General features: G+C 48.7%; 1 protein-coding gene across 1 annotated transcript; it reads left to right on the top strand.

Moving 5' to 3' along the window:
• The first annotated feature begins 2,006 nt into the window (after positions 1-2,006).
• On the top strand, positions 2,007-19,444 carry bop1 (BOP1 ribosomal biogenesis factor). The gene is made up of 12 exons (XM_034079424.2): positions 2,007-2,199; positions 2,278-2,395; positions 6,712-7,026; positions 7,148-7,309; positions 8,357-8,437; positions 8,693-8,762; positions 8,854-8,986; positions 9,590-9,773; positions 10,404-10,695; positions 18,843-18,927; positions 19,008-19,115; positions 19,203-19,444. Exons 1-12 carry the CDS (start codon positions 2,075-2,077, stop codon positions 19,354-19,356), a joined length of 1,827 nt encoding a protein of 608 aa, XP_033935315.1. The 5' UTR covers positions 2,007-2,074; the 3' UTR covers positions 19,357-19,444.
• Positions 19,445-20,244: the final 800 nt, after the last annotated feature.

The raw sequence follows: 20,244 nt of genomic DNA, 5'->3' as shown, positions 1-20,244 counted from the left end.
TGTTTTCATAAATATATTTTTCTCCCAGTTTGACTTATGTTGACCCTCTCAAAGAACCGGAAATAACCGGAATGGAAAAGCAGAACCGGAATCGTTCAAATCCAAAGATACCCAACCCTATGTGTGATGCAGTAACATCTTACCGCTCACTTACTTTAGCGGTGTCGTAAAAACCGTGGGAAAATGTAAAATACGATGACGAAGAAGAAGATTCCAGTGGCCCCAATTTTTGTCCATTCTGGAAAAGTGAAAAATGTATTCGGATAAGTACTCTCTAAACACTTGTTCTCACACTGACGTGGAGAGAGAGATGTCCTGATGGGTTGATTGTGCGTTGATCTGTTGGTAATGCCTCGGTTCCGGTGGGCATGTAAACAAATGCATAATGCTGCGCTATACTTTGTGGCCTCACCCGGTTGCATAGAGAGGCTTATTGTTCAGGTGTCTTCTAATAAGCAGGTAGTCTATCATTAGCTGGAACTAGCTCTGATCGATATGGACATAAACGCGAGTCTGATCTGACGGGAGAGAGATCAGCTGCAGCTGACGAGTCGACACGCAGCTCTGATCAGCTGCAGCGGTGAGCGGACAGAACACTTCAGGTCAGAATATCACACGCAGCTATTTTAATGACCTCTCAAACCACCGTAACTAGTTTAGATATGTTTAGTTTCACTGTCGGGTCCCTCGTCACTGATCCGCGAGCTGCATGATGCTGGCATGATGGATTGCCCGATCGGGCACCCAGCAGGTGAGGCTTCATTGCCCGAGCTAAATACTAGATGGCCCCGTCCTTAATGTCGAGCCCTGCTGTGTGGTGTGTTCAGGGACCTGTGTGGTGTGTTCGGGGACCTGTGTAGTGTGTTCAGGGACCTGTGTGGTGTGTTCGGGGACCTGTGTAGTGTGTTCAGGGACCTGTGTAGTGTGTTCAGGGACCTGTGTGGTGTGTTCGGGGACCTGTGTGGTGTGTTCAGGGACCTGTGTGGTGTGTTCGGGGACCTGTGTAGTGTGTTCAGGGACCTGTGTGGTGTGTTCGGGGACCTGTGTAGTGTGTTCGGGGACCTGTGTGGTGTGTTCGGGGACCTGTGTGGTGTGTTCGGGGACCTGTGTGGTGTGTTCGGGGACCTGTGTGGTGTGTTCGGGGACCTTTGTGGTGTGTTCGGGGACCTGTGTGGTGTGTTCGGGGACCTGTGTGGTGTGTTCGGGGACCTGTGTGGTGTGTTCACTGACCTCTCGCTGAGCAGGACATCAGGGCATTGTGTGGTGTGTTAATGACCTGTGTGGTGTGTTCACTGACCTCTCGCGGTGCAGGACATCAGGGCATTGTGTGGTGTGTTAATGACCTGTGTGGTGTGTTCACTGACCTCTCGCTGAGCAGGACATCAGGGCATTGTGTGGTGTGTTAATGACCTGTGTGGTGTGTTCACTGACCTCTCGCTGAGCAGGACATCAGGGCATTGTGTGGTGTGTTAATGACCTGTGTGGTGTGTTCGGGGACCTGTGTGGTGTGTTCGGGGACCTGTGTGGTGTGTTCAGGGACCTGTGTGGTGTGTTCACTGACCTCTCGCTGAGCAGGACATCAGGGCATTGTGTGGTGTGTTAATGACCTGTGTGGTGTGTTCACTGACCTCTCGCTGAGCAGGACATCAGGGCATTGTGTGGTGTGTTAATGACCTGTGTGGTGTGTTCACTGACCTCTCGCTGAGCAGGACATCAGGGCATTGTGTGGTGTGTTAATGATCTGTGTGGTGTGTTCACTGACCTCTCGCTGAGCAGGACATCAGGGCATTGTGTGGTGTGTTAATGACCTGTGTGGTGTGTTCACTGACCTCTCGCTGAGCAGGACATCAGGGCATTGTGTGGTGTGTTAATGACCTGTGTGGTGTATTCACTGACCTCTCGCGGTGCAGGACATCAGGGCATTGTGTGGTGTGTTAATGACCTGTGTGGTGTGTTCACTGACCTCTCGCGGTGCAGGACATCAGGGCATTGTGTGGTGTGTTAATGACCTGTGTGGTGTGTTCACTGACCTCTCGCGGTGCAGGACATCCGGAACACCGTGGGCAACATCCCGATGGACTGGTACAAAGACTTCCCTCACATTGGGTACAACCTGGACGGGAAGAAGATCTTTAAACCAATCAGGAACAAGGACGAGCTGGACGAGTTCCTGGACAAAATGGATAACCCGGACTACTGGTGAGCCTGCTAGCATAATGCTAACTCTCTCAATGGTTTGAACAGAGAATGCTAACTATGCTAACCCTCTGTCTGCAGGAGAACGATCCATGACAAGCAGACAGGAAGTGACATCATCCTGTCAGACGATCAGGTGGCGCTGGTGAACCGTCTGCAGAGAGGACAGTTCGGAGACCTGCACTTCAACGAGTACCAGGTATAACGAGTACTACAGTACACAGAGTACAACGAGTACCAGGTACACACAGTCCAACGAGTACCAGCTAGACACAGTCCAACGAGTACCAGGTATAACGAGTACTACAGTACACACAGTCCAACGAGTACCAGGTACACACAGTCCAACGAGTACCAGGTATAACGAGTACTACAGTACACACAGTCCAACGAGTACCAGGTATAACGAGTACTACAGTACACAGAGTACAACGAGTACCAGCTAGACACAGTCCAACGAGTACCAGCTAGACACAGTCCAACGAGTACCAGGTATAACGAGTACTACAGTACACAGAGTACAACGAGTACCAGGTACACACAGTCCAACGAGTACCAGGTACACAGAGTACACACAGTCCAACGAGTACCAGGTACACAGAGTACACACAGTCCAACAAGTACCAGGTACACAGAGTACACACAGTCCAACGAGTACCAGGTACACACAGTCCAACGAGTACCAGGTACACACAGTCCAACGAGTACCAGGTACACAGAGTACAACGAGTACCAGGTAGACACAGTACAACGAGTACCAGGTACACACAGTCCAACGAGTACCAGGTACACAGAGTACACACAGTACAACGAGTACCAGGTACACACAGTACAACGAGTACCAGGTACACAGAGTACACACAGTCCAACGAGTACCAGGTACACAGAGTACACACAGTACAACGAGTACCAGGTACACACAGTCCAACAAGTACCAGGTACACAGAGTACACACAGTACAACGAGTACCAGGTACACACAGTACAACGAGTACCAGGTACACAGAGTACACACAGTCCAACGAGTACCAGGTACACACAGTACAACGAGTACCAGGTACACACAGTCCAACGAGTACCAGGTACACACAGTACAACGAGTACCAGGTACACACAGTACAACAAGTACCAGGTACACAGAGTACACACAGTACAACGAGTACCAGGTACACAGAGTACACACAGTCCAACGGGTACCAGGTACACAGAGTACACACAGTACAACGAGTACCAGGTACACAGAGTACACACAGTCCAACGAGTACCAGGTACACAGAGTACACACAGTACAACGAGTACCAGGTACACACAGTACAACAAGTACCAGGTACACAGAGTACACACAGTACAACGAGTACCAGGTACACAGAGTACACACAGTCCAACGGGTACCAGGTACACAGAGTACACACAGTACAACGAGTACCAGGTACACAGAGTACACACAGTACAACGAGTACCAGGTACACACAGTACAACGAGTACCAGGTACACACAGTACAACGAGTACCAGGTATACACAGTACACACAGTACCAGGTACACACAGTACAACGAGTACCAGGTATACACAGTACACACAGTACCAGGTACACACATTACAACGAGTACCAGGTACACACAGTATAACGAGTACCAGGTACACACAGTATAACGAGTACCAGGTACACACAGTATAACGAGTACCAGGTACACACAGTATAACGAGTACCAGGTACACACAGTATAACGAGTACCAGGTACACAGAGTTTCTGTCAGTGTTTGCCGTTAGAAACTATTTACTCGGGAATAAGGTCCTCCAGAGGCTCTTTAACCTCTCTCACCTGTCTGTCTCTCACCTGTCTCTCTCTCACCTGTCTGTCTCTCTCTCACCTGTCTGTCTCTCACCTGTCTGTCTCTCACCTGTCTCTCTCCTCTCTCTCACCTGTCTGTCTCTCTCTCACCTGTCTGTCTCTCTCTCACCTGTCTCACCTGTCTGTCTCTCACCTGTCTGTCTCTCACCTGTCTCTCTCCTCTCTCTCACCTGTCTCTCACCTGTCTGTCTCTCTCTCACCTGTCTCTCTCCTGTCTCTCACCTGTCTCTCTCTCTCTCACCTGTCTCTCTCCTGTCTCTCACCTGTCTGTCTCTCACCTGTCTCTCACCTGTCTCTCTCTCACCTGTCTGTCTCTCTCCTGTCTCTCACCTGTCTCTCTCTCTCCTGTCTCTCACCTGTCTCTCTCCTGTCTCTCACCTGTCTGTCTCTCACCCGTCTCTCTCCTGTCTCTCACCTGTCTCTCTCTCACCTGTCTCTCACCTGTCTCTCTCTCACCTGTCTCTCACCTGTCTGTCTCTCACCTGTCTCTCTCCTCTCTCTCACCTGTCTCTCACCTGTCTGTCTCTCTCTCACCTGTCTCTCTCCTGTCTCTCACCTGTCTGTCTCTCTCTCACCTGTCTCTCTCCTGTCTCTCACCTGTCTGTCACCTGTCTCTCTCCTGTCTGCCTCTCACCTGTCTCTCACCTGTCTCTCTCCTGTCTCTCACCTGTCTGTCTCTCACCTGTCTGTCTGTCTCTCACCTGTCTGTCTCTCACCTGTCTGTCTCTCACCTGTCTGTCTCTCTCTCACCTGTCTCTCTCCTGTCTCTCACCTGTCTGTCTCTCTCTCACCTGTCTCTCTCCTGTCTCTCACCTGTCTGTCACCTGTCTCTCTCCTGTCTGTCTCTCACCTGTCTCTCACCTGTCTGTCTCTACCTGTCTCTCACCTGTCTCTCACCTGTCTGTCTCTCTACCTGTCTCTCTCCTGTCTCTCACCTGTCTGTCTCTCACCTGTCTCTCACCTGTCTCTCTCTCACCTGTCTGTCTCTCTCCTGTCTCTCACCTGTCTCTCTCTCACCTGTCTGTCTCTCTCCTGTCTCTCACCTGTCTCTCTCTCACCTGTCTCTCTCTCTCCTGTCTCTCTCTCACCTGTCTCTCACCTGTCTCTCTCCTGTCTCTCACCTGTCTGTCTCTCACCTGTCTGTCTCTCACCTGTCTCTCTCACCTGTCTCTCACCTGTCTCTCACCTGTCTGTCTCCCACCTGTCTCTCTCCTGTCTCTCACCTGTCTCTCTCTCACCTGTCTCTCACCTGTCTCTCTCCTGTCTGTCTCTCACCTGTCTCTCACCTGTCTCTCTCCTGTCTCTCACCTGTCTCTCACCTGTCTGTCTCTCTCTCACCTGTCTGTCTCCTGTCTGTCTCCTGTCTCTCACCTGTCTCTCACCTGTCTGTCTCTCTCTCACCTGTCTGTCTCCTGTCTGTCTCCTGTCTGTCTCTCACCTGTCTCTCTCTCACCTGTCTCTCACCTGTCTGTCTCTCTCTCACCTGTCTCTCACCTGTCTGTCTCCTGTCTGTCTCTCACCTGTCTCTCTCTCACCTGTCTCTCACCTCTCTCACCTGTCTGTCTCTCACCTCTCTCTCACCTGTCTCTCACCTGTCTCCCACCTGTCTCTCACCTGTCTCTCTCCTGTCTCTCACCTGTCTGTCTCCTGTCTGTCTCTCACCTGTCTCTCTCTTACCTGTCTCTCACCTCTGTCTCCTGTCTCTCTCTCACCTGTCTCTCACCTGTCTGTCTCTCACCTATCTGTCTCCTGTCTGTCTCTCACCTGTCTCTCTCTCACCTGTCTCTCACCTGTCTGTCTCCTGTCTGTCTCTCTCTCACCTGTCTCTCTCTCACCTGTCTCTCTCTCACCTCTCTCTCCTGTCTGTCTCCTGTCTCTCTCTCACCTGTCTCTCTCACCTGTCTCTCACCTGTCTGTCTCTCTCTCACCTGTCTCTCATCTGTCTCTCACCTGTCTCTCACCTGTCTCTCACCTGTCTGTCTCCTGTCTGTCTCTCACCTGTCTCTCTCTCACCTGTCTCTCACCTGTCTGTCTCTCACCTGTCTCTCTCTCACCTGTCTCTCACCTGTCTCTCTCTCACCTGTCTCTCTCTCACCTGTCTCTCACCTGTCTGTCACCTGTCTGTCTCTCACCTGTCTCTCTCTCACCTGTCTCACCTGTCTCTCTCTCACCTGTCTCTCTCTCACCTGTCTCACCTGTCTCTCTCTCTCTCTCACCTGTCTCACCTGTCTCTCTCTCACCTGTCTCCCCTGTCTCTCTCTCACCTGTCTCACCTGTCTCTCTCTCACCTGTCTCACCTGTCTCTCACCTGTCTCTCTCTCACCTGTCTCTCACCTGTCTCTCTCACCTTTCTGTCTCTCACCTGTCTCTCTCTCACCTGTCTCTCACCTGTCTGTCTCTCACCTGTCTCTCTCTCACCTGTCTCTCACCTGTCCTCTCTCTCACCTGTCTCTCACCTGTCTGTCTCTCACCTGTCTCTCTCTCACCTGTCTCACCTGTCTCTCTCTCACCTGTCTCTCTCTCACCTGTCTCTCTCTCACCTGTCTCTCACCTGTCTGTCTCTCACCTGTCTCTCTCTCACCTGTCTCACCTGTCTGTCTCTCACCTGTCTCTCTCTCACCTGTCTCTCTCTCACCTGTCTCACCTGTCTCCCCCCCCCCCAGCCCCAGGTGGAGTTCTTCAGCTCAGACGTGATGCTGCACCCGGTCACGAACCGGCCGGCGGACAAGAGGAGCTTCATCCCCTCGCTGGTGGAGAAGGAGAAGGTCTCCAAGCTGGTCCACGCCATCAAGATGGGATGGATCAAACCAAAGCGCCACGAGGAGGCGGGGGGCAGGTTCTACGACCTGTGGGCCAACGAGGACTGTACCACTTCGCTGGCTCGCCTCAAGATGCACCTGCCGGCCCCCAGAGCCCCCCTGCCGGGACACATGGAGTCCTACAACCCCCCCCCAGAGTACCTGTTCACTGAGGAGGAGGTGAGCTGTCTGTCTCACTGACCCCCCCCCCCCCCCAGAGTACCTGTTCACTGAGGAGGAGGTGAGCTGTCTGTCTCTCCCCTGTCTGTCTCTCATCTGTCTGTCTCTCACCTGTCCTCAGAAAGCCCTGTGGGAGCAGCAGGATGTCTCCGACAGGAAGTGTCCCTTCGTCCCGCACAGGTTCTCGTCCCTCCTTCAGGTGCCGGCGTTTCCTCGCTTCCTCCACGAGAGATTTGAGCGCTGCCTCGACCTCTACCTGTGCCCCCGCCAGAGGAAGCTGAGGGTGAGCCAATCAGAGCGCTGTGTGTGTGAGACAGCCAATCAGTGCACTGCACCGAATGTGTGTGAGGACTATCAGTAACCTATCTGTCTGTCTGTCTCTCTCCCCGTCTGTCTGTCTCTCTCTCTGTCTGTCTCTCTCCCTGTCTCTCTACTTGTCTCTCTCCCTGTCTCTCTCTCTGTCTGTCTCTCTCCCTGTCTCTCTACTTGTCTCTCTCCCTGTCTGTCTGTCTGTCTCTCTCCCTGTCTCTCTACTTGTCTCTCTCCCTGTCTGTCTGTCTGTCTGTCTGTCTGTCTCTCTCCCCGTCTGTCTGTCTGTCTGTCTCTCTCTGTCTGTCTCTCTCCCTGTCTCTCTACTTGTCTCTCTGTCTGTCTGTCTGTCTGTCTGTCTCTCTCCCTGTCTCTCTACTTGTCTCTCTGCCTGTCTCTCTACTTGTCTCTCTCCCTGTCTCTCTGTCTGTCTGTCTCTCTGCCTGTCTCTCTACTTGTCTCTCTCCCTGTCTCTCTACTTGTCTCTCTGCCTGTCTCTCTCCCTGTCTCTCTACTTGTCTCTCTGTCTGTCTGTCTCTCTGCCTGTCTCTCTCCCTGTCTCTCTACTTGTCTCTCTGTCTGTCTGTCTCTCTGCCTGTCTCTCTACTTGTCTCTCTGTCTGTCTCTCTGTCTCTCTACTTGTCTCTCTGTCTGTCTGTCTCTCTGCCTGTCTCTCTGTCTGTCTCTCTGTCTCTCTACTTGTCTCTCTGTCTGTCTGTCTCTCTGCCTGTCTCTCTACTTGTCTCTCTGTCTCTCTCCCTGTCTCTCTACTTGTCTCTCTGTCTGTCTGTCTCTCTGCCTGTCTCTCTACTTGTCTCTCTGTCTGTCTCTCTGTCTCTCTACTTGTCTGTCTCTCTGCCTGTCTCTCTCCCTGACTCTCTACTTGTCTCTCTGTCTGTCTGTCTGTCTCTCTGCCTGTCTCTCTACTTGTCTCTCTGTCTGTCTCTCTCTCTCCCTGTCTCTCTCCCTGTCTCTCACCCTGTCTCTCTCTCTGTCTCTCTACTTGTCTCTCTCTCTGCAGGTCAATGTGAATCCAGAAGATCTGATTCCCAAGCTCCCCAAACCAAAAGACCTGCAGCCCTTCCCAACAACACAGTCTCTGGTAAACACAAAGACACACACACACACACACACACACACACACACCCACACACACAGGTAACATTTATCTTGTTGAGGATCGATATAATATAGTGTGTGTGTGTGTGTGTGTGTGTGTGTGTGTGTGTGTGTGTGTGTGTGTGTGTGTGTGTGTGTGTGTGTGTGTGTGTGTGTGTGTGTGTGTGTGTGTGTGTGTGTGTGTGTGTGTGTGTGTGTGTGTGTGTGTGTGTGTGTGTGTGTGTGTGTGTGTGTGCAGGTGTATCGCGGTCACAGTGGTCTGGTTCGCTCCATCAGTGTGTCTCCTTCAGGACAGTGGCTCGCCTCAGGTAACACCTGCTGTACTATGTGTGTAACGGTGTGTATTAGTACACTGTAAGTATGTGTGTGTGTGTATAATGTAAGTGTGTGTGTGTGCAGGCAGTGATGACGGCTCGGTGCGGTTCTGGGAGGTTTGTTCGTCTCGCTGCCTGAAGACGGTCCAGGTGGGCGGAGCCGTGAAGAGCGTGGCCTGGAACCCCAACCCCTCCCTGAGCCTGCTGGCTGTGGCCCTGTAAGCACCCACCTGTATTCACCTGGTCTACATGACTCACCTGGGCAGGACTCACCTGTGGAGGTCTCCCCTGTGTGCTAGTCTCACCTGTGGAGGACTCACCTGTGGAGGACTCACCTGTGTGCAGGACTCACCTGTGTGCTAGTCTCACCTGGGCAGGTCTCACCTGGGTGCTAGTCTCACCTGTGTGCTAGTCTCACCTGTGGAGGACTCACCTGTGTGCTAGTCTCACCTGTGGAGGACTCACCTGTGTGCTAGTCTCACCTGTGTGCGAGTCTCACCTGCGGAGGACTCACCTGGGCAGGACTCACCTGTGCTAGTCTCACCTGTGTGCTAGTCTCCCCTGGGCAGGTCTCACCTGTGGAGGACTCACCTGTGTGCTAGTCTCACCTGTGTGCTAGTCTCACCTGTGTGCTAGTCTCACCTGTGTGCAGGACTCACCTGTGTGCTAGTCTCACCTGGGCAGGACTCACCTGCGGAGGACTCACCTATGCAGGACTCACCTGTGGAGGTCTCACCTGTGTGCTAGTCTCACCTGGGCAGGACTCACCTGCGGAGGACTCACCTGTGGAGGACTCACCTGACGCTCTGTCTGTGTTTCAGGGACTCCATGGTGCTCGTCCTGTCTCCCTCTCTGGCAGACAAACAGGTCGTCTCTGCGTCAGAGAGACTGCTTGCCGGTCCACAGGGGGAGGAGCCTGCAGAGGAGGCGGGGCCTGTCACCTGGACTGACACAGAGGGGGAGGAGCTAAACCAGGGCATCCGCCTTAAGATCCAGCACCCAAAGGTGAGACACACCTTCAGAGACACCGGTAACAAACATAACGCATCTTCAGATATTGACTCACCTGTCTCTCTCACCTGTCTCTCTCACCTGTCTCTCTCACCTGTCTGTCTCACCTGTCTGTCTCACCTGTCTGTCTCACCTGTCTCTCTCACCTGTCTCTCTCACCTGTCTGTCTCACCTGTCTGTCTCACCTGTCTCTCTCACCTGTCTGTCTCACCTGTCTCTCTCACCTGTCTCTCTCACCTGTCTCTCTCACCTGTCTGACTCACCTGTCTGTCTCACCTGTCTGTCTCACCTGTCTGACTCACCTGTCTGTCTCACCTGTCTGACTCACCTGTCTGACTCACCTGTCTGACTCACCTGTCTGTCTCACCTGTCTGACTCACCTGTCTGTCTCACCTGTCTGTCTCACCTGTCTGACTCACCTGTCTGTCTCACCTGTCTGTCTCACCTGTCTGTCTCACCTGTCTGTCTCACCTGTCTGACTCACCTGTCTGTCTCACCTGTCTGACTCACCTGTCTCTCTCACCTGTCTGTCTCACCTGTCTGTCTCACCTGTCTGACTCACCTGTCTGTCTCACCTGTCTGACTCACCTGTCTGACTCACCTGTCTGTCTCACCTGTCCTCAGCCCGTCCAGCAGGTGGCGTGGCACGCTAAAGGAGATTACCTGGCCTCTGTGATGCCGGATCACTCCAGCCACCTGCAGGTGTTCATCCACCAGGTGAGTCGGAGGCGGAGCCAGAACCCCTTCAGGAAGAACAAAGGGCTGGTGCAGTGCGTATCCTTCCACCCCATCAGGCCCTACTTCTTCGTGGCCACGCAGCGCTCCGTCCGCATCTACAACCTCGTCAAACAGGAAATGACAAAAAAACTGCAGGCCAACTCCAAATGGATCTCCAGCATGGCCGTGCATCCCGGGGGTAAATGCATAATGTCACTAGATTCACCATATCACCAGATTCATCACATCACCAAGAACAACACCAGATTCACCACAACACCAGATTCACCACAACACCAGATTCACCACAACACCAGATTCACCACATCACCAGATTCACCACATCACCAGATTCACCACATCACCAGATTCACCACATCACCAGATTCACCACAACACCAGATTCACCACATCACCTTATTCACCACATCACCAGATTCACCACAACACCAGATTCACCACATCACCAGATTCACCACATCACCAGATTCACCACATCACCAGATTCACCACATCACCAGATTCACCACATCACCAGATTCACCACATCACCAGATTCACCACATCACCAGATTCACCACATCACCTTATTCACCACATCACCAGATTCACCACAACACCAGATTCACCACATCACCAGATTCACCACAACACCAGATTCACCACAACACCAGATTCACCACATCACCAGATTCACCACAACACCCGATTCACCAGATTCACCACATCACCTTATTCACCACATCACCAGATTCACCACATCACCTTATTCACCACAACACCCGATTCACCACATCACCAGATTCACCACATCACCAGATTCACCACAACACCAGATTCACCACATCACCAGATTCACCACAACACCAGATTCACCACAACACCAGATTCACCACATCACCAGATTCACCAGATTCACCACATCACCAGATTCACCACAACACCAGATTCACCACATCACCAGATTCACCACAACACCAGATTCACCACATCACCTTATTCCCCACTACACCAGATTCACCACATCACCAGATTCACCACATCACCAGAGATTCACCACAATACCAGGTTCAACATAACACTAGATTCACCACAACACCAGATTCACCACATCATTCACCGTAACACTAGATTCACCACATCACCACATCATTCACCATAACACCAGATTCACCACATCATTCACCATAACACCAGATTCACCACATCATTCACCATAACACCAGATTCACCACATCATTCACCATAACACCAGATTCACCACAACACCAGATTCACCACATCATTCACCATTACACCAGATTCACCACATCATTCACCATTACACCAGATTCACCACATCATTCACCATAACACCAGATTCACCATTACACCAGATTCACCACAACACCAGATTCACCGTAACACTAGATTCACCACAACACCAGATTCACCACATCATGCACCATAATTAATAATAATAATTCCTTACATTTATTATAGCGCTTTTTCAATGACTCAAAGCGCTTTACATATACACACATTACACATATATCATACATGCAAGATACTGTGGACAATACCCACAGGAGCAAATCCGGGTGAAGTGTCTTGCCCAAGGACACAACGGCCTGACGCAGTGGGGCGGGAGCGGGTTTAGAACTGGAGTTCCCCAGCACCCCCTTGATCTGATGATCAGATGCACAGACCACTGCGCCACCCGTCCCATGACACCAGATTCATCACATCATTCACCATAACACCAGATACACCACATCATTCCACCAGATTCACCGTAACACTAGATTCACCACATCACCACTACACCAGATTCACCACATCATTCACCATAACACCAGATTCACCACATCATTCACCATAACACCAGATTCACCATAACACCAGATTCAGCATTACACCAGATTCACCACAACACCAGATTCACCACATCATTCACCATTACACCAGATTCACCACATCATTCACCATAACACCAGATTCACCACAACACCAGATTCACCACATCATTCACCGTAACACTAGATTCGCCACATCATCAGATTCACCATTACACCAGATTCACCGTAACACTAGATTCACCACATCATGCACCATGACACCAGATTCATCACATCATTCACCATAACACCAGATTCACCACACCGTAACACCAGATTCACCGTAACACTAGATTCACCACATCACCACTACACCAGATTCACCACAACACCAGATTCACCACATCATTCACCATAACACCAGATTCACCACATCATTCACCATAACACCAGATTCACCACATTATTCACCATAACACCAGATTCATCACATCACCATATTCACCACATCATTCACCATAACACCAGATTCACCACAACACCAGATTCACCACATCATTCACCATTACACCAGATTCACCACATAATTCACCATATTCACCACACCATAACACCAGATTCACCATTACACCAGATTCACCGTAACACTAGATTCACCACATCATTCACCATTACACCAGATTCATCACATCATTCACCATAACACCATATTCACCACATCATTCACCATAACACTAGATTCGCCACATCATTCACCATAACACCAGATTCACCATTACACCAGATTCACCGTTACACTAGATTCACCACTACACCAGATTCACCACATCATGCACCATGACACCAGATTCACCACACCATTCACCGTAACACCAGATTCACCACATCACCACTATACCAGATTCACCACATCATTCACCAGATTCACCACATCATTCACCATAACACCAGATTCACCATTACACCAGATTCACCACATCATTCACCATAACACCAGATTCACCACATCACCACTACACCAGATTCATCACATCATTCACCATAACACCAGATTCACCACACCATTCACCGTAACACCAGATTCACCACATCACCACTACACCAGATTCACCATAACACCAGATTCACCACATCATTCACCATAACACCAGATTCACCACATCATTCACCATAACACCAGATTCACTATTACACCAGATTCACCACAACACCAGATTCACCACATCATTCACCATTACACCAGATTCACCACATCATTCACCATAACACCAGATTCACCACATCATTCACCATAACACCAGATTCACCATATCACCAGATTCAGCATTACACCAGATTCACCACAACACCAGATTCACCACATCATTCACCATTACACCAGATTCACCACATCATTCACCATAACACCAGATTCACCACAACACCAGATTCACCACATCATTCACCGTAACACTAGATTCGCCACATCATCAGATTCACCATTACACCAGATTCACCGTAACACTAGATTCACCACATCATGCACCATGACACCAGATTCATCACATCATTCACCATAACACCAGATTCACCACACCGTAACACCAGATTCACCGTAACACTAGATTCACCACATCACCACTACACCAGATTCACCACAACACCAGATTCACCACATCATTCACCATAACACCATATTCACCACATCATTCACCATAACACTAGATTCGCCACATCATTCACCATAACACCAGATTCACCATTACACCAGATTCACCGTTACACTAGATTCACCACTACACCAGATTCACCACATCATTCACCATAACACCATATTCACCACATCATTCACCATTACACCAGATTCACCACATCATTCACCATAACACCAGATTCACCACATTATTCACCATAACACCAGATTCACCACATCACCATATTCACCACATCATTCACCATAACACCAGATTCACCACAACACCAGATTCACCACATAATTCACCATATTCACCACACCATAACACCAGATTCACCACAACACTAGATTCACCACATCATTCACCATTACACCAGATTCATCACATCATTCACCATAACACCATATTCACCACATCATTCACCATAACACTAGATTCGCCACATCATTCACCATAACACCAGATTCACCATTACACCAGATTCACCGTTACACCAGATTCACCACATCACCACTACACCAGATTCATCACATCATTCACCATAACACCAGATTCACCACACCATTCACCGTAACACCAGATTCACCACATCACCACTACATCAGATTCACCATAACACCAGATTCACCACATCATTCACCATAACACCAGATTCACTATTACACCAGATTCACCACAACACCAGATTCACCACATCATTCACCATTACACCAGATTCATCACATCATTCACCATAACACCATATTCACCACATCATTCACCATAACACTAGATTCGCCACATCATTCACCATAACACCAGATTCACCGTTACACTAGATTCACCACTACACCAGATTCACCACATCATGCACCATGACACCAGATTCACCACACCATTCACCGTAACACCAGATTCACCACATCACCACTATACCAGATTCACCACATCATTCACCATAACACCAGATTCACCACATCACCACTACACCAGATTCATCACACCATTCACCGTAACACCAGATTCACCACATCACCACTACAACACCAGATTCACCACATCATTCACCATAACACCAGATTCACCACATCATTCACCATAACACCAGATTCACTATTACACCAGATTCACCACAACACCAGATTCACCACATCATTCACCATTACACCAGATTCACCACATCATTCACCATAACACCATATTCACCACATCATTCACCATAACACCAGATTCACCATTACACCAGATTCACCACATCATTCACCATAACACCAGATTCACCACATTATTCACCATAACACCAGATTCACCACATCACCATATTCACCACATCATTCACCATAACACCAGATTCACCACAACACCAGATTCACCACATAATTCACCATATTCACCACACCATAACACCAGATTCACCACAACACTAGATTCACCACATCATTCACCATTACACCAGATTCATCACATCATTCACCATAACACCATATTCACCACATCATTCACCATAACACCAGATTCACCACATCATTCACCATAACACCAGATTCACTATTACACCAGATTCACCACAACACCAGATTCACCACATCATTCACCATTACACCAGATTCACCACATCATTCACCATAACACCAGATTCACCACATCATTCACCATAACACCAGATTCACCACATCATTCACCATAACACCATATTCACCACATCATTCACCATTACACCAGATTCACCACATCATTCACCATAACACCAGATTCACCACATTATTCACCATAACACCAGATTCACCACATCACCATATTCACCACATCATTCACCATAACACCAGATTCACCACAACACCAGATTCACCACATAATTCACCATATTCACCACACCATAACACCAGATTCACCACAACACTAGATTCACCACATCATTCACCATTACACCAGATTCATCACATCATTCACCATAACACTAGATTCGCCACATCATTCACCATAACACCAGATTCACCATTACACCAGATTCACCGTTACACCAGATTCACCACATCACCACTACACCAGATTCATCACATCATTCACCATAACACCAGATTCACCACACCATTCACCGTAACACCAGATTCACCACATCACCACTACATCAGATTCACCATAACACCAGATTCACCACATCATTCACCATAACACCAGATTCACTATTACACCAGATTCACCACAACACCAGATTCACCACATCATTCACCATTACACCAGATTCATCACATCATTCACCATAACACCATATTCACCACATCATTCACCATAACACTAGATTCGCCACATCATTCACCATAACACCAGATTCACCGTTACACTAGATTCACCACTACACCAGATTCACCACATCATGCACCATGACACCAGATTCACCACACCATTCACCGTAACACCAGATTCACCACATCACCACTATACCAGATTCACCACATCATTCACCATAACACCAGATTCACCACATCACCACTACACCAGATTCATCACACCATTCACCGTAACACCAGATTCACCACATCACCACTACAACACCAGATTCACCACATCATTCACCATAACACCAGATTCACCACATCATTCACCATAACACCAGATTCACTATTACACCAGATTCACCACAACACCAGATTCACCACATCATTCACCATTACACCAGATTCACCACATCATTCACCATAACACCATATTCACCACATCATTCACCATAACACCAGATTCACCATTACACCAGATTCACCACATCATTCACCATAACACCAGATTCACCACATTATTCACCATAACACCAGATTCACCACATCACCATATTCACCACATCATTCACCATAACACCAGATTCACCACAACACCAGATTCACCACATAATTCACCATATTCACCACACCATAACACCAGATTCACCACAACACTAGATTCACCACATCATTCACCATTACACCAGATTCATCACATCATTCACCATAACACCATATTCACCACATCATTCACCATAACACTAGATTCGCCACATCATTCACCATAACACCAGATTCACCATTACACCAGATTCACCGTTACACCAGATTCACCACATCACCACTACACCAGATTCATCACATCATTCACCATAACACCAGATTCACCACATCACCACTACATCAGATTCACCATAACACCAGATTCACCACATCATTCACCATAACACCAGATTCACTATTACACCAGATTCACCACAACACCAGATTCACCACATCATTCACCATTACACCAGATTCACCACATCATTCACCATAACACCATATTCACCACATCATGCACCATGACACCAGATTCATCACATCATTCACCATAACACCAGATTCACCACATTATTCACCATAACACCAGATTCACCACATCACCATATTCACCACATCATTCACCATAACACCAGATTCACCACATCATTCACCATTACACCAGATTCACCACATAATTCACCATATTCACCACACCATAACACCAGATTCACCATTACACCAGATTCACCGTAACACTAGATTCACCACATCATTCACCATTACACCAGATTCATCACATCATTCACCATATTCACCACATCATTCACCATAACACTAGATTCGCCACATCATTCACCATAACACCAGATTCACCATTACACCAGATTCACCGTTACACTAGATTCACCACATCATGCACCATGACACCAGATTCACCACACCATTCACCGTAACACCACATCACCACTATACCAGATTCACCACATCATTCACCATAACACCAGATTCACCACATCACCACTACACCAGATTCATCACACCATTCACCGTAACACCAGATTCACCACATCACCACTACAACACCAGATTCACCACATCATTCACCATAACACCAGATTCACCACATCATTCACCATAACACCAGATTCACTATTACACCAGATTCACCACAACACCAGATTCACCACATCATTCACCATTACACCAGATTCACCACATCATTCACCACATCATTCACCATAACACCAGATTCACCATTACACCATATTCACCACATCATTCACCATTACACCAGATTCATCACATCATTCACCATAACACCAGATTCACCACATCATTCACCATAACACTAGATTCACCACATCATTCACCATTACACCAGATTCACCACATCATTCACCATAACACCATATTCACCACATCATTCACCATAACACCAGATTCACCATTACACCAGATTCACCACATCATTCACCATAACACCAGATTCACCACAACACCAGATTCACCACATCATTCACCATTACACCAGATTCACCACATCATTCACCATAACACCAGATTCACCATTACACCAGATACACCACATCATTCACCGTAACACCAGATTCACCATTACACCAGATACACCACATCATTCACCATAACACCAGATTCACCACATCATTCACCGTAACACCAGATTCACCACATCATTCACCATAACACCAGATTCACCACATCATTCACCATTACACCAGATTCACCACATCATTCACCATAACACCAGATTCACCACATCACCAGATTCACCGTAACACTAGATTCACCACATCATTCACCATTACACCAGATTCACCACATCACCAGATTCACCGTAACACTAGATTCACCACATCATTCACCATTACACCAGATTCACCACATCATTCACCATAACACCAGATTCACCACATCATTCACCATAACACCAGATTCACCATTACACCAGATACACGTCATCACCAGATTCACCACAACACCAGATTCTCCGGCCAATCAAATGTATTTATGTTTTAAACCTGTGACATCACTGCTGAGGGGCGGGGCTTGTGTCTGACCTGTGTCTGTCTTCAGGTGATCATGTGATCTGTGGCAGCTACGACTGCAGGCTGAGCTGGTTCGACCTGGACCTCTCAACCAAACCTTACAAGATGCTCCGGTACGAACCTGTCCATCAAACGTTGTTGTCGATGTTGTTGTTGATGATGCTGATAATGATGTTGGTGTTGTTGTCTGCAGACACCATAAGAAGGCAGTGAGGGGCGTGGCCTATCACAGACTTTACCCTCTGTTCGCCTCGGCGTCCGACGACGGATCTGTGATCGTCTGCCACGGCACCGTCTACAAGTAATGACCTCACTTCCTGTCTTTGACCTCACTTGCTGTCTCTGTGACCTCACTTCCTGTCTGTAACCTAACTTCCTGTCCCCACAGTGACCTGCTGCAGAACCCTCTGCTTGTTCCAGTGAAGGTTCTCCGAGGTCACGTGATCACCCACGACCTTGGGGTTCTGGACGTGACCTTTCACCCCTCCCAGCCGTGGGTCTTCTCCTCCGGCGCCGACGCCACCATCAGACTGTTCACCTAGCAACGGTTGCTAGGACACCATGTGCTGTTGTAGGCTGTAACCATGGAGATGTGACCCGTTTACTTTTTAATAAAACTTGTTGTCTGCCTTCTGTTGCCATGGTAACTGTTGCTTCTTCTGTGTGTTTTTAATAATAAAAGTAATGCATGGGATTTTATAGCTTTTCCTCGAAGACGCTCACTAATAAAGTGTGTCCCCACCGGCGTGTCTCAAAGTGATGTCTTCTCTACATCACCATGTGTCCCCGGTGTGTCAGGAGACTCTCAGAGTGTCAGAAACAAACCCCTCTCTCTTCTCCTCCGTACCCACGTCTCTAAAAACGGGGACCAACGGAGCTGATCCAGATTTGCTGCGTCATGACCACATTACTAAGATGTGGGCGGGCTTTACCCCCACGGGCCAATCAGAAACGTTGCTGTCAGAAACAATGAGACGTGTTCTGGAAGTGATATGGTCTGTGTTTACATTAGCATGCTAGCACTCAGAGCTAACCTGTGCTGGAGAGAGAGAGTGTGAGGAAGCAGGAAGTCAAGAGGAAGTCACCTGGTGGTGAACCTGAGAGAGAGAGGGGGGGGGGGCTACAAGGACCTGTTTGGGGTTTGGAGCAGGACACTTCAGAGACATGTCCTTAGTAACAGCTGGAAGAGAGGGGGGGGGCTACAAGGACCTGATTGGGGTTTGGAGCAGGACACTTCAGAGACATGTCCTTAGTAACAGCTGGAAGAGAGGGGGGGGGGGGCTACAAGGACCTGTTTGGGGTTTGGAGCAGGACACTTCAGAGACATGTCCTTAGTAACAGCTGGAAGAGAGGGGGGGGGCTACAAGGACCTGATTGGGGTTTGGAGCAGGACACTTCAGAGACATGTCCTTAGTAACAGCTGGAAGAGA

The sequence above is a fragment of the Pseudochaenichthys georgianus genome, unplaced genomic scaffold (assembly GCF_902827115.2).
Source record: "Pseudochaenichthys georgianus unplaced genomic scaffold, fPseGeo1.2 scaffold_611_arrow_ctg1, whole genome shotgun sequence".
Lineage (NCBI taxonomy): Eukaryota > Metazoa > Chordata > Actinopteri > Perciformes > Channichthyidae > Pseudochaenichthys > Pseudochaenichthys georgianus.
This window is presented reverse-complemented; position numbering and strand designations above follow the sequence as displayed.